General features: G+C 41.3%; 1 protein-coding gene across 4 annotated transcripts in view; it reads left to right on the top strand.

The window, feature by feature from the left end:
• LOC149316232 (uncharacterized) overlaps nt 1-14,982 on the top strand; it is a 46,105-nt gene extending 31,123 nt beyond the window's left edge. For all 4 annotated transcript variants that reach the window (XM_089518640.1, XM_089518639.1, XM_089518642.1 and 1 more), the window contains exon 3: nt 13,638-14,982. In XM_089518640.1, the coding sequence (XP_089374766.1) occupies nt 13,638-13,819 (182 nt within the window). In that variant the 3' untranslated portion in view covers nt 13,820-14,982. The remainder of the gene's footprint in view (nt 1-13,637) is intronic.
• The last annotated feature ends 218 nt before the right edge of the window (nt 14,983-15,200 follow it).

The raw sequence follows: 15,200 nt of genomic DNA, 5'->3' as shown, positions 1-15,200 counted from the left end.
TCTCTCATACAGCTGGTACATCTTTGAGTTAGGATTGCACCTGGCTGTCATATTCCAGCCTCACCAAATAAATAAATAATAGGCATCTATTTTGCTTATTATGCAAAATATTATATGTATGCAATTTTTTCTACCACTATGTTTCAGTCTTGAAACATTTTTTATAGAAATTACTCTTCTGACAGAATGACTCTAGATTAATGTTCAGAGTGCTGAACTTTGAAGAAAGACACGCACATTCAAAGCCCTGCATGGTCTTGTGATCATGGGCTATCACTACTTCTCAGCAAATCTGCCTTACAGCAATTTTGTCTGTGTTAATCTGTTTGTCTGTGCTGACATATCTGTGTTGTCACCCACCTAACCAGGGGTAGGCAACATTTTTGAGCCGGGGGCCGGGTTGCTGTCCCTCAGACAACTGGGGGGCCGAAGCCAAAAAATAAATAATTAAAAAATTTTGAAAAATTATATAAATAAATAAACTGGGCCAGATGTAGGACAAAATTTTCAAATGGAGGACATTTTTTTAAAAAAATGGAGTACACATGAATAAATTTGCTGATTTTTTAAAAAATGTTAATATAAATGCATGTTTCTGAGGCTTCTATAGACAATTGCCCCCGCTTGCCCACCGCTTCCCTCCTTACCCTCCTCCTCCTGATAGGCCAAAGGCCCCGGTGGCAATCAGTGGCAGGACTGGGCTGGGGCTGGTCCCAAGGCCTCGCCGGGCTGCATCCGGCCCCTGGGCCGCAGGTTGCCTACCCCTGCACCTAACTGTCTGGTAATGAACAATATCATAATAAATTATCAGTATTTGAAGTGTTGTCATTTCAATTCCTCAACAGCCCCCAACTACCCAAGCATATTTTAAAGTATCTATAAACTGAGGCAACTCCCCGTACATATAAAGAAGTGGACTGCAGTTCACAAAATGTTATGCCAATAAAATTTGTTAGTCCTTAAGGTATTGCTAGTCTCCCCCCCTTAAATGTAACTACAATGGCAAGTATGCCATTGTTGTTTGAAGCCATTGGAACTTTAATTGTAATTAATTGGCTTTTTAAAAGTTATTTCCCAAACTCTGGACATGCAGGCCGTCTAGCACAAATCTGCAACATCTTGTCTTCTCCACAATGCATCTGCTTATTGATAAACTCTTGGTTCTTCCCTTCAGCCCATTCTGTCTTCCCAGCATCGCGGCTTTTTTGTTTACAGTTCAGCGCTCTCTACCATGCTAAACCCATATTCACCTTAGTTGTGTCTGTCCTCATTCCCAGGGAAATAAATTAAACATTTCCTTTGGTGTTACCAGTCAGAATACCTTGTTTTGAAAGCTCTTGAAAATCTGCTGTGCTTTCTGAACACGACTCCCAGGCACTGAAGATCCTCATGGATCTGAGCAGTTCTTTCTCCTTTTGTTAAAAATGAATCTCTGTTTTCCAGGGCAGTCTAAATTACAATTTTTTTTTGGTCTCAGCTGTATACTTTTCCAATTAGAGGAATATGCTGTATACTTTTCCAATTAGAACATGGGGGAATTATCTTATATACTAGGTCCAGAATAACTTGTTGCTTGGAATTAATTTTTCTGCCAAAATAAACAAAGGCATAATAATAGTAGTGAGAGCCAGTGCTGTATAATGGTTTAATGTTGGACTCATATTCTGGGAGGCCAATCCCTGCTCAGTCATGGAAATCTACTGGAAGATCGTGGGGAAGTCATGCTCTCTCAGCGTAAGAGGAATGCAGCAGCAAATACTCTCTGAAAAATCTTTCCAAGAAAACCCTGCAATAGGTTTGCCTTGGAGTTGCCATGACTCTAGGTTTGGGGTAGAACCAGTAGTAGAATCCTGTTGCCTCTATTGATATGTGAATCTACTTCATGCATATAACAGTCAAAGGAGGCTTTGCATACAATAAAATCCCTTCATAATATAACACAGGAAGGCAATTAGAACGGCAGCTGTGGATGGCAAAAAGCAGGATAGAAATAAAAAATGTATTATTATTATTATTATTATTATTATTAGGGATTTCTTTTATTTGCTTTTTCAAAAACACGAACAGTGTACAAATCGACACACACTTCATTCCCTTGTATCAATTAGTTAACATACATCACAGGTAATCAATGTTTATTTAATCTATATTTTATTATAAACACTATAATATAATATACACAATATAATCTATATAAAATATATATTATATTATATTATTATAATGTAATTATTGCATTTTCATCTGTTAAAGCAGAATCCTACTTTTCTCCTTCCCTGGCATTTTACAAGTGAGTTGTCACTGCCGTCATACATTGCTTATACTGCAATATTTTTAAATAATTTGTGCAATTGTGTTTTAATATTATAACATGGGTTTTATCCAGCACTTTTTAAAAAGTTATTCTTTTTGTGAATTTCTCTCAGTCTCTTTAAGCAATAAGAAAAGGGGCAGAAGTCCCATTGCTATCACTAAACTTGCTCTCATGTTGTGTGCCTTCAGGTCATTTTCAACTTGTGGTAACTCCAAGGTGAATCTATCACAAGGTTTTCTTGGCAAGATTTGTTTAGAGTGATTTGCCATTTACCTCCTTCTGAGACTTACTGAGTATGATTTGTCAAAGGTCACTCAGTGGGCTTCCACAGCCAAGTGGGAATTCAAACTCTGGTCTCCAGCATAGCAGTCCAACACTCAAACCACTACACCATGGTGGCTAACTCTCTTCCAGACCCCTGACATTATGCATCTCATGGTAGGCTGCACAGAAGAATACAGTCCTCCAGCTTATATGATTCTGGACCTCTTCTGTACAGCATATATTAGTAGCATATACTAGTTTGCTTCTTAATACTTTAATTGGGGCTTTTCCATGCCGAACAGTTATAACCCTGCTTTAACAGCCATAGCAGCATCCTATGAAACCCTTAGATTTGTAGTTTGTAAGGCACTAGAGCTTTCTGGTTGAGAATTCTAAACACCGTTCCTTTAACTACAAATTCCATTATTTCATTAGATAAAACCATGACAGTTAAAGTGGAATCATAATGTTGTAACTGTGTAATGTGAAAGGACCCCATATGAAACCCCAAGTGTTTTGTGCATCCATTCTAGATGGCTAAATAAGTAATCTGCTATACCCATATGGGGATGTGTCTATATGTATGTATGCATGCATGCGTGAATGGAAGAGAGGGAGAGTAATAATCATAATGAGATGATGATGAAGATGATGATGATGATGATGATGATGATGATTTCAAAGGTTTTTGTCCCGCCTTTCTCCCACAATGGGATTCAAAGCAGGTTTGCCTAGAGTCTGAGAACAATGGAAACAAAATTGGTTGTTTTCGTTACACATTGTTTTCATTTCACATTGCAACCCCCGATTTGATTTTTAAAAACAACAGCACCACATGATTCCTTAATGTAATTTCATTTCAGACTCATAGCCCTATTCACTAACTAGGTCTCTCAGTGTAATGTCACTAAATAACATATACAGTAGAGTGCATTGAAATATACAGAATGAAATGCAATATAATACAGGTAGTAGTGGGACCTTTTGTTTAACAAAAAAACAGAGACAGAATGGATGAGCATGGAATCCCTAATATGTACTCCTTTATGATTCAGAGACATTGCACAACTGTGCATTTGATTTTTTAGAATCTGTTGTCACAGCTAAATTTTGTCATTCAGAAGTGGGTGTCATAACAATGTTTGGACAACTGCCAACAGATTCAAAGTTTGGAAAAGATAATCACTGCTTTGTGATCTGTTATTCGCAATGAGGTCTATCTCATATACACTCTGCAGGCACCTGACATTTCTAAGAGTGTCCTCTTGTATTGGAGGGATCTTGCCCAACTGATGAACTGTTTGATTGTTTCTGTGCAACTCCTTCTGAAGTTACTTCCGCTCAGAGATGTTTGTATTTCAGAGGCAGATGCCTTTAGATTTTTGACACCTCAGGAGGTTGCCTGATGCAGCCCCGGCAATGTGACTGGAGATGTGTTTAATTTGTCACTGCATTTTCCATGTGCATTTTCCCCTGGGACAATCAGCATTTGGCTTGCTAAGACCTCCCATGCAATTAGCCAGCTGTTTGAGCAATTAAGGAATCATAATGAGGGTATCACACAGATTACCTGAGAATTACATAGTACCTCTGAAGAAAGTATCTCTCCAAGCCAACCTCCCCAGCTCTACCTATTTATAGACACTGTGCAGTGTTTGTCTGTATTGTGTGCAAGCATGCCTGTGTATATCCTTCTACATCCCTCAAGCTTAGCTTTAAAGCCAACCCAGCTAGCTCTCTGTATGTCATTGTTACTGTAATCCAGCCATCCAAATTGGCTTCAGCGGCCACACAGCTCTTCATGCTATCCTGTGGTGCTACCTTGTGGGGTACAATGGTGATCTTGTCTTCCAAAGTTTCATTTTGTCAAACTAAACTTCAGAATTGGATCATCCACAACCTCATAAATGGGTAGGAGTAGGGTTAGCAAGGCTATCCCACATGCATTGCTGTCCATGCTCTGCTTCCCTGAATGATCATACTGAAAGCAGCACTCCAGCCCAAGGTTTCTTGTTGCTCTAGGCAAATCCATGTTATACCAAACTGGGATGGTACAAGAGATGCAGTGGCTTAATGGATAAGATGTCAATTCTGACTATCATAAGATCAGAAGGTTGGCAGTTTGAAGCCCCAGTGACACTTGATGGGGTGAGCTCCCATCACTAATCCCAGCTTCTGCCAACCTAGCAGTTCAAAAGCATGCAAATGCAAGTAGGTAAATAAGTACCACTTTGGTGGAAAGGTAACAGCATTCAGTGCAGTCATGCTGCCCACATGACCACTAGAGCCATCTTTGGACAACGTTGGCTCTTCGGCTTAGTAACGGAGGTAAGCAGCGCCCCTACAGTTGGCTACAACTAGACATTCACGTCAAGGGAAAACCTTTACCTTTACCTTGATACCAAACTGAGTGGCATAAAATTTAAACTGAACATAGGCAGCTGTCATATATTTCTAAAAATTAATTATTCAATTGATATACTGGCTACCATATCAGAAAAGTGGTGATAGAAAGAAGTCACATAATCGGTGCATGTAGCACAGTACTGTATTTGAGAGCCAGTGTGGCATAGCGATTTGAGTGTTGGACTATGACTTTGGAGAGCAGGATCCAATTCCAAGTTTGGCCATGAGGTCCATTGGGTGACCTTGGGCAAGTCACATGCTCTCAGCCTCAGGGGAAGGCAATGGCAAACTGCCACTGAACCAAATCTTGCCAAGAAAATCCACCTTAGGGTCACCATAAGTCTGAAGAAACTTGAAGGCCCACAACAAAAGCACAGTATTTTCTGCTCTGCCTGGCAGAAGTTCCCCAGGGTCTCAGGATGTAGGCCTTTTCTAGCACCTGCTGTCTGGCTCTTTTCACTGAAGACTGAACCCAGGACCTTCTGCATACATGTGCAATACCATTCAAGTTCTCCCTAAGAGCTGCCCCGAGATACAGCTTCCCCTTTATACTTGCGCCTTTGCCTTGGGCAACCAGTGGAGGTGAGATGGCTCTCAGTTGCCTCTGCAGACCAGGTTCTCAGTTGTTTTCAGAAAACAGATATCATTTTGCCAATTAAATCACATAGCCAGTAATGTACCTTTGAAAGCACTTACACACAGTGTGATATAGTGCTTTCTCTGTTTAAGTTATCATAATTATTTTCAAGTCTAGATCTTTGCTACCTGCAAACATATAAATATGTTATGCAAATTTGTGTCTTCCTTTCTGGTTCCACTTTTTTCCCCCTGCAGTATATAGGGGTTCACCAAGACATTGGCTGTCTCCAAAATACTGCTGCTTCTCCAAAATACTATTGTTACAGGCTGGAATCCTGTATTGGGATTTATGTATGTGTTGAACAGTGAATTAAAGTGTGACCTGTAAATTTACTGGGCAGCAGCAGCTGCAATGAATAGGAGCTCCCATCTCCTGTTACTCTGGAAGCAGCTGGCTGCTGTTTTTATCCCCTCCTGTGTCTCACTCTAACAGGCAAAAGTAGGAACCCTATCACAATTTCCCTTTGTGCTGCAGATTGCTTGCTGTGACTGGGCGGTGGCAACAGCAACAGCTGTATCCCAAGCAACAGGGGAACAAACCCCTATCAATCGCAAATACCGCTGACCAGAAAGTGGGGATGAAAGAACTGTCACAGTCTCTATGTAGCTCCTAAATAAGGGGTTACAAAGAGATCATGAATATTTAAGAGTCATGAACATGTAACTCCAGGTTTTGCTTTCATAACTGTCATACAAGGTATGGCCATCATCATCATCATGTCATATCTCCACTGCTCCTCAGCCCTTGGATTCAAAATACAAAAATTAAAACAAATATGGACAAAGACACACACAAAGACATGACTAAAGACGTAGAAAAAATTATTATTGAAATGTAATTAAATGGAGCATGGGATTAAAAGCATTTAAAACAATTCAATTGAAATGACAAAAGATGAGCATCAGTGAAACAGCATACAATTTAAAATTCTGCAATCAGTTCCTAAAAGCCTGTCAGAACAGAAAAAAAATTCACTTGTCAAGAGAAGGAAAGCAAGTAGTGAACCGTCCTGAGAGAAGAACCAGTTATGATTTTTATCAGCAAGAAATTTTTTAATAATAATAATAATAATAATAATAATAATAATTTGTATTCCACTTTTTCCAGAGGGAATCAAAGTGGATTCCAACAGTATAAATAAAACTTCAAACAATTAAAAATTACAATTTAAAAACCCCGGGAACCCAACCCTCCCCCCAATCATAAAAACAGTGATTGACTCATTAAAAGAGATTAAACATCAAAGAATTTAAAACTACCCAATAGCAATACATTAAAATTTTGGGCAGATTAGCGGAAGAAATGAATCTTCCTCTAGAGGAGGGGGGGCGGGGGGCTGGTATCAAACAATTTCAGTATCAGTAGCAATAGAGGTGTCAATAGAGGGGGAGGCAAGTCTAATGGCTCTAATGGGGTTTGCCTTTGCTTTCCTCTGAGGCTGAGAGATTACACTTTTCTGTTCACAATTCCCTTAAGGGGCTTGTGGGGACTTGCTCAGAGGAAGTGAGTCAGAGACTTGCCTCTGGAACTAGCTAGTAGGCAGGAGCTCTCTAAATAACTAAAGTCCCAGTTGATCGAGCTGGCTAACAGAGTTTGGGGACAAAGGCCAGGCCCACAGGGATTCTTTACACAGGTGTTTAATAGGGGAAGCCCACAATCTTGTTCAGTGCCTCCTTAAGACTTTTAAGTATGGACACTGAGGGACCTGCTACAGTCACCTGCAACACTTGTGGGATGTTTGTCTTCTTGCCCACAGATGTGGGGAACTTCTCCTGAACTAAGTGCAAGTTGGTAGCCCTCTTAGAAGAGAAAGTACAGCGGCTGAAGGCCGAGGTAGCTACACTTCAGCATCATTGGGAGCAAGAGGATTTCCTGACCAGAATGGACCAGACAGTCCTGAATGGGAAACACACAGAGGAAGTTGCTGGGTAGGAGAAAGTCACTTCACACACAACAGAAGTAGACAGTTGGAGGAATGTCACACACAGAAGTAGGAAAACCAGGGAACGTTCTGTGAGCTTGCAGCTGCAGAATCGATTTGAATCTCTCTCTATTATCAAGGATGATGAGGAACAGCATCAGGAACAGACTTCAGGGACAGAGCAGGGGACCCTGAGAGTACCACCAAAGGGAACAGCCGCTGCTAAGCCTCAGAGGAGGCATGTGGTGGTCATGGGGGACTCCTTGCTGAGAGGCACTGAACCTCAGTTTGTGAGCTTGACAAGATGTCTCAGGAGGTGTGCTGTCTCCCTGGGGCAAAGATCCGTGTTGTCAAGCTTACTGAACATTACCCCTTTCTTTTGGTTCATGTGGGAACCAATTATACTGCAAGGCACAGCCTTCAGAATATCATAAGGGATTATGAGGCTTTGGATAGTAAGTTGAAAGAGATGGATGCACAGGTTGTCATCTCGTCTTTTTTCCCAGTCGAAGGGCATGGTCCAGGAAGGGAGAGGAAAATAGCAGAGGTGAATAACTGGTTCTGCAGATGGTGCCGCCAAGAACAATTTGGATTTTTGGATCATGGTCTGAGGTTCCATGAGGAGGGACTTCAGGCAAGGGATGGGTTGCATCTCATGCCAGTGAACAAAAATGTTTTTGCCAATAGTCTTAAAAATTTGATCAGGAAGGCTTTAAACTGAGTTATGTGGGGGAGGGGGACAGTATTCTGGAAGGCAAAAAGGGCTGGAGAAAATAGTCAAACTGTCATAGGGGGAACAAGACAAACAGTCCAAGGACCCAAAATTGGGAGGCAAAAAAATTTGCACAGGCAGCAAGTAAAGGGGACCCATGGTCTGCAATGTCTCTACACTAATGCACAGAGCATGGGAAATAAGCAAGATGAACTCGAACTCCTAGTACAACAAAGAAAATAAAATATAATAGGCATCACTGAAACCTGGTGGGATGAGTCTCATGATTGGAATGTGGAAATAGGGGGGTATAACCTTTTTAAGAGAAATAGGCCAAACAGGAAAGGAGGAGGAATAGCACTATATGTCAGAGATATTTACACTAGTGAAGAGATCCAGGACATCAATACTGGAAGCCAGGTGGAGAGCATCTGGATAAAAATTAAAGGGGACGGAAACAACAAGGATGTTATGGTGGGAGTCTACTACAGACTCCCCAGTCAGATGGAAGAATTTGATGACACCTTTCTAGAACAGATGACTACACACTCAGAAAGGAGAGATGTAGTAGTGATAGGTGGCTTCAGCTATCCTGATATTTGCTGGAATTGAAACTCAGCAAAATCTTCAACGTCTAGCAAATTCTTCACTTGCCTTGAAGACAATTTCATTGTCCAAAAGGTGGAAGAGGCAACAAGGGGGTCAGCTATTTTGGATCTGATTCTAATCAACAGGGATGACCTAGTTAATGGAGTGCAAGTGGTGGGATCCTTAGATGGGAGTGATCATGTACTCCTGGAGTTTGTTATACAATGGAAAAGAGAAGCCAGGCATAGTCAGACACACATTCTAGACCTTAGGAAAGCTGATTTTAGTAAACTGGAGAAATACTGGGGGTGATCCCATGGTCAGGAATACAAAAAGAGAAGGGAGTTCAAGATGAATGGGAGTTTCTCAAGGTGGAGATACTGACGGCACAATTTCAAACAGTTCCAGTGAGGAACAAAAATGGGAGATGTCTCAAGAAACCAGGATGGATGACTAAGGAACTTTCTACTGAGCTAACATTTAAACAGAACATGTATAAGAAACTGAAAAATGGAAAAATCACCAAAGAGGAGTTCAAACAAATAGCAAGCATGTGTAGGGGTAAAGTCAGAAAAGCTAAAGCGCAGAATGAACTCAGGCTTGCTAGAGAGGTTAAGAACAACAAAAAGGTCTTTTTGGATATGTCCGCAGCAAAAGGAAGAAGGAAACAGTAGGGCCAGTGCATGGAGAAGATGGCAAAATGCTAACAGGGGACAAAGAAAAGGCAGAATTACTCAACACCTTCTTTACTTCAGTCTTCTCAGAAAAGGCAAAGGGTGCTCAACCTGAGGATAATGGAGCAGAGGACAGAATAGGGGAAACTCAGCACAGAATAAGCAAAGAGATAGTACAGGAATACCTGGTTAATCTAAATAAATATAAGTCTCCAGAACCAGATGAACTACATCCAAGGGTATTAAAAGAGCTGGCAAATGTAATATCGGAGCCATTGGCAATAATCTTTGAGAATTCTGGGAGAACAGGAGAAGTCCCAGCAGACTGGAGGAGGGCAAACGTTGTCCCCATCTTCAAAAAGGGGGAAAAAGAGGACCCCAACAATTATCGTCCAGTTAGTCTGACATCTATGCCAGAATGATTCTAGAGCAGATAATTAAAGAGAACATTTAGATGGCAATTCCATAATCACAAAAAGTCAACATGGGTTTCAAAGAAAGAAGTCATTCCAGACAAATCTAATCTCTCTTTTTGATAAAATGACCAGCATGTTAGATGGAGAATGCTGTGGATATAGTATATCTTGATTTCAGTAAGGCTTTTGACAGGGTTCCCAATGACATTTTTGCAAACAAGCTAATGAAATGTGGGCTAGACAACATAACTGCTACATGGATTTGTAATTGGTTGACCGGCTGAACCCAAAGGGTGCTCAACAATGGCTCCTTTTCATCCTGGAGAGAAGTGACCAGTGGGGTCCCATAGGGCTCTGTCCTGGGGCAGATGACATTAAATTTGCAGATGACATCAAATTAGCAGGAGGACAGGATAAAACTTCAGAATGACCTTAATAGATTTGAAAGCTGTGCCAAAGCTAACAAAATGAATTTCAACATGGAGAAATGCAAGGTACTGCACTTAGGGTGGAAAAATGAAATGCACAGATATAGGATGGATGACATCTGGCTTAAGGAGACAACATGTGAAAGGGATCTAGGAGTCCAAGTAGACCACAAACTGAACATGAGTCAACAGTGCAATGTGGCAGCTAAAAAGGCCAATGTAATTTTAGGCTGCATCAATAGAAGTATAGTGTCGGGGAAGTAATAATGCCACTCTATTCTGCTCTGGTCAGGCCCCACCTGGAATATTGTGTCCAGTTCTGGGCACCACAATTCAAAAAGGATGTTGAGAAACTGGAGCGTGTCCAAAGGAGGATGACCAAAATGGTGAAGGGTCTGAAAACCATGTCCTATGAGAACGACTTAGGGAGCTGGGAATGTTTAGCTTGGAGAAGAGAAGGTTAAGGGGTGATATGATAGCCCTGTTTAAATACTTGAAGGGATGTCATATTGAGGAGAGAGCAAGCTTGTTTTCTGCTACTCCAGAAATGAATGCAAACTACAGGAAAAGAGAATCCACAACATTAGGAGGAACTTCCTGACAGTAAGGGCTGTTTGACAGTGGAACAAACTCCCTCGGAGTGTGGTGGAGTATCTCTCCTTAGAGGTCTTTAAACAGAGGCTGGATGGCCATCTGTCGGGGATGCTTTGATTGAGAGTTCCTGTATGGCAGGGGGTTGGACTGGATGGCCCTTGCAGTCTCTTCCAACTTTATGATTCTATGACTCTATGATGTTTATCACACTATACTCTTAAAGTGCTACTATTCCACTTTGACTCCTCTAGCTGCCTCCTGTTGCATTGTGGGATTGGCAGTTTTAAGGAGGGGTATTTAGAATTCTCAGGCAGAGAACTGCCTGAGAATTCTAAATACCCCTCCTTAAAACTGCCAATCCCAGAATGCAACAGAAGGCAGCTAGAGGAGTCAAAGTGGAATAGTAGCACTTTAAGAGTATAGTGTGATAAACATCTATGATTTGCCCAAGGTCACCCAGTGGGTTTCCATGGCTGAGCAGGTTTTCAAACCTGCTCTCAAAAGTCCAAGTCCAATGCTCAAACCATTATACTACATTGGTACTTTAAATAGCCTGGATATGAACCATTTTGTTGTTGTTCTGTGTCCAGGGTTACCAGATGTCCTCCCTTTTTCAGGATATGTCCTATATTTCAGCCTTCCAAACTAAATTATTTCAATCCACCTTTTTAATTATTTTAGTCAGGATTTTTTATGTGTTATTATGTGTTATTGTGGACTGCACAAAAGTGCCGTGCTGATGCCAATTTTACGGTTAGGGATCACGCAGCAACCCCACGGTGCCTAACCCTGAAACGTGCCGCCAGCACAATAATTGCGGCATCCAATGTACATGGGTGCCACCATTATGGTGTAATAGATGCATAGCATCCACATGTTGCATCACGCCAGTTACATCACAAGTGCGCCATTGGCGCACTCACATCGTAACTATGGCAGCGCAAAAAGAACCTGTTTTTTCCAGGTTCTTTTTCCTCTGCAGTGACAGCATGCCGTTTGGGGGCTGTGCCGTCCCTGCACAGGAAAATAGGCCGCCGGTAGGCTACCCTTTTGGGGCGGCCTGTCCCGGGCCCTTGTCTTTTTTCTCGTTGGAAAGGAATGGGGGATCATGCTCTCTTGTTTCTGTTTTCAATGTGTATTTTATTATATTATGTATTGTATTACTTATTGCACTGTATTCTGTAACCCACCTCTACCCATATGAAGAAGTGATTGTGATATATATATATATATATATATATATATATATATATATATATAAAATATTCTGTCCAGGTAGAATTCCAAAATGTGCTCCATTTTGAGCATGACCAAGAAGCATTAATTTATATTTATATTTATATTAGTGTTTATACCTCTCATTTTGTAATGTTCTACATTTTTCTTAAATGTCACACATTTTGTGATGCCTTATCCTCCTTTGTAGTTATGATATCTGGTCACCCTGTGTGTACCTTCAAGTTGTTTCCAACTTTTGGCAATCCTAAGGCGAACCTATCATGGGCTTTTCTTGACAAGATTTCTTCAGAGGAAGTTTGCCATTGCCTTCCCCTGAGGCTGAGAACACGTGACTTGCCCAAAGTCACCTAGTGGGTTTCATGACTGAGCTGGAAATCGAACCCTGGTCTCCAGAGTTATAGTCCAACATTCAGACAACTACAGTACACCACACTGGACCTGAGCCATATAGGCATCCATATGTTTGATAAGTGAATGAGGTACCTCTGGAATTTTAGTACCACTGGCTGTTGAAGAGCCTGAAGAAAATTACTTGACTACAACTCCCATAATCCTTCACCAGCATGGCCAATATAGCTATAGACCAAAAAATCCAATTTCTCAAGCCTGAATTTTGTAGCTAAGAATTCTGTAGTTGTAAAAGTTCTGACTGATGAACACCTAGCAAATTAAATAGGAAACAGTAAAGCCCATGGTTGATTTACGTATACTTGCAGCATTAGTGAGCACATGTTCAGTCTACCAAAAGTTTTATCTCTTTTTGGCTTCAAACAAGGATGGATGTTGTTTACCAGTATTGCCAAAATAATAGGCCCCATCCCAGCAACGAATACTCAGAGTGACAAGTCTCTTCTGAAAGGCTTAATTTGGTTTATTTTCCCCTCAGGAATTAACAGTTTGATTTAAGCTGCATGCCACATTCTTTACTTCTGAAGCTGAACAGCAGATTTTCTCTTTCTCAGTAAGCTGAGAGGTATGGCAAAGCTGACAGGCTGAATAAATAATACCAAGTGATGGAAGGTGCTTAGAGAAAGTTGGGGATTCAGAATACCTAGGGATGTTTAATTAGGGAAGAGATTCCAGAGCATCCTTGCTTGGGGAGATTACAGCAGATGCAAGCCTTCACTTTAGAGAGAGAGGATGAGTCCAAACAAATAATTATCTCCAGAGCAGACTTGTCTAAATCCTCTGTGTGTGTGTGTGTGCGCGCGCGCGCGCCTTCCAATTGTCAGTTGACTTACGGCAACTCCATGAATTCATAGAGTTTTCTTAGGCAAGGACTATTCAGGGATGGTTTGCCAATTCCTTCCTCTGAAATACAGCCTACATCACCTGGTATTCATTATTACATTACATTACATTACATTACACTACTAGTCTCACACTTGCCTTCCCATATCATTGTAGCACTCACTTTTCTGTTTTGTTGTTACTCTTGCAGACTGGATATTTGGTCCAAACCCAGATGACAACAGCAACAAGAGTGATGTGAACTGCATCAGCAATAATGTGAATGAGATGGGTGAGATTCATGAGACCTACTGCCACCATCAGGAACTCCAGCCTCAAGATGTGGTCATTTCTATCAGTGAAAACATGTGTCATCTACCCCAGCAGACTTGAACAGAGAAATCCCTGGATATACTTAAAGTACATACGGAAAGGATGATAGGGAGAGCATGGGAATTGCTCCCTTTATCAAAAAGGCTGGATTTTTTTTCCTCAAGGAACTTTGCAGTTTTTGATTGTTGACAGCTTTGGATTAAAACTGGACTGCAGTGAAAATGTACCAGGCTTTGGGAGGATCCAACCAGAAGTGCATCTAATTAGCACTGAACAGTCATCCCCTGCTACTTCTGTAAAATCTGGGAGTTGCAGAAACTCTTCACAACAAATTTGTTCCAGAGCTCCCACAAAAAGCAGGAGCAAACCTTCAGAACATTTGGTGGATTCTGAGATTCTGTAGCATCATATAAGATCTGCTGTTCCTTTGGTACAGTTTTCTACTGGCTGACAAATGTTGTACTGCAAAAGGTGATTCTGCTTCACCTGTTGTAATCATGGCAGGTGTCCTGCTACTGAAGACACAGAAGCCTGCTTTGTGTCCAGAAGTGGTAAAGTTATGCATAAGGAGACTTGGAAAAAAACGAGTAAAGCGATGGCAAAATATCAATACTGTCATCTGGCTGAAGAGACGTGGCTGGCTGTACACATGGAAAGCATTGCCAGTATCAAATGGAGCACAACAAAGTGCAAAATAACTGTGTATTATACACCATACTACTACTTTTTGTTGCTAATTCTCCTGATTACTTACATGTCTGCCCTTATTTTCAGTTAAATAATGTGTGGATGTGCACACACAGAGAGAGACAGTCCTACCATTTTCTGTGCAAAACAGCTTATTTTCATTGTTCCTACTGATTTCCAGTCTCTGTTTCACTTTCTGTGTGCAATAGGAAAAATATGATTTTAAAAACAACCTGGTCTCAGATGTCATGGCTATTTTGTCTGTTTGTTTTTAAAGCCCTCCCTCCTTTATCGGCCTTTTTGTTTTGTTGTGCCATTTCCTTATTGTACTGATGTTTGGGTTTCCTGAAAGAGATGGGAAGAGCATTAGTTCTTTAGACCTGTTCAACCTGGTTGGATAAGATAAACACGGGGAGATGCCTTATCATGAATCAGATGGTAAGGCTATCTAGCCTAGTCTTGCCAACACTGGTTTGAAGCAGCTCTCCAAGTTTATAGGCACGATGGAGCCCTAGATAGGGTTTCCATCCCCAAGGACCTCCAAACCGGGGGAAATGTAGGACAATGTTTTAAAATGTAGGACTTTTTTTAAATTTCCTGGCCAGGAAATTAAAAAAAAAAAAGGTCCTACGTTTTAAAACATTCTCCAAGGCCTCGCTGGGGCCTGGGAGACAGCGTCTCCAAAGCCCCAGCAAGGCCTTGGAGGACTCGCCGATCGCGGAGCCGCTTCCAGGGCCTCGCCGGGGCCTGGGAG

This window comes from Sceloporus occidentalis, unplaced genomic scaffold (genome assembly GCF_023333645.1).
Source record: "Sceloporus occidentalis isolate IW3139 unplaced genomic scaffold, rSceOcc1.0.p SCAF_3, whole genome shotgun sequence".
In the NCBI taxonomy this organism is placed as follows: domain Eukaryota; kingdom Metazoa; phylum Chordata; class Lepidosauria; order Squamata; family Phrynosomatidae; genus Sceloporus; species Sceloporus occidentalis.
This window is presented reverse-complemented; position numbering and strand designations above follow the sequence as displayed.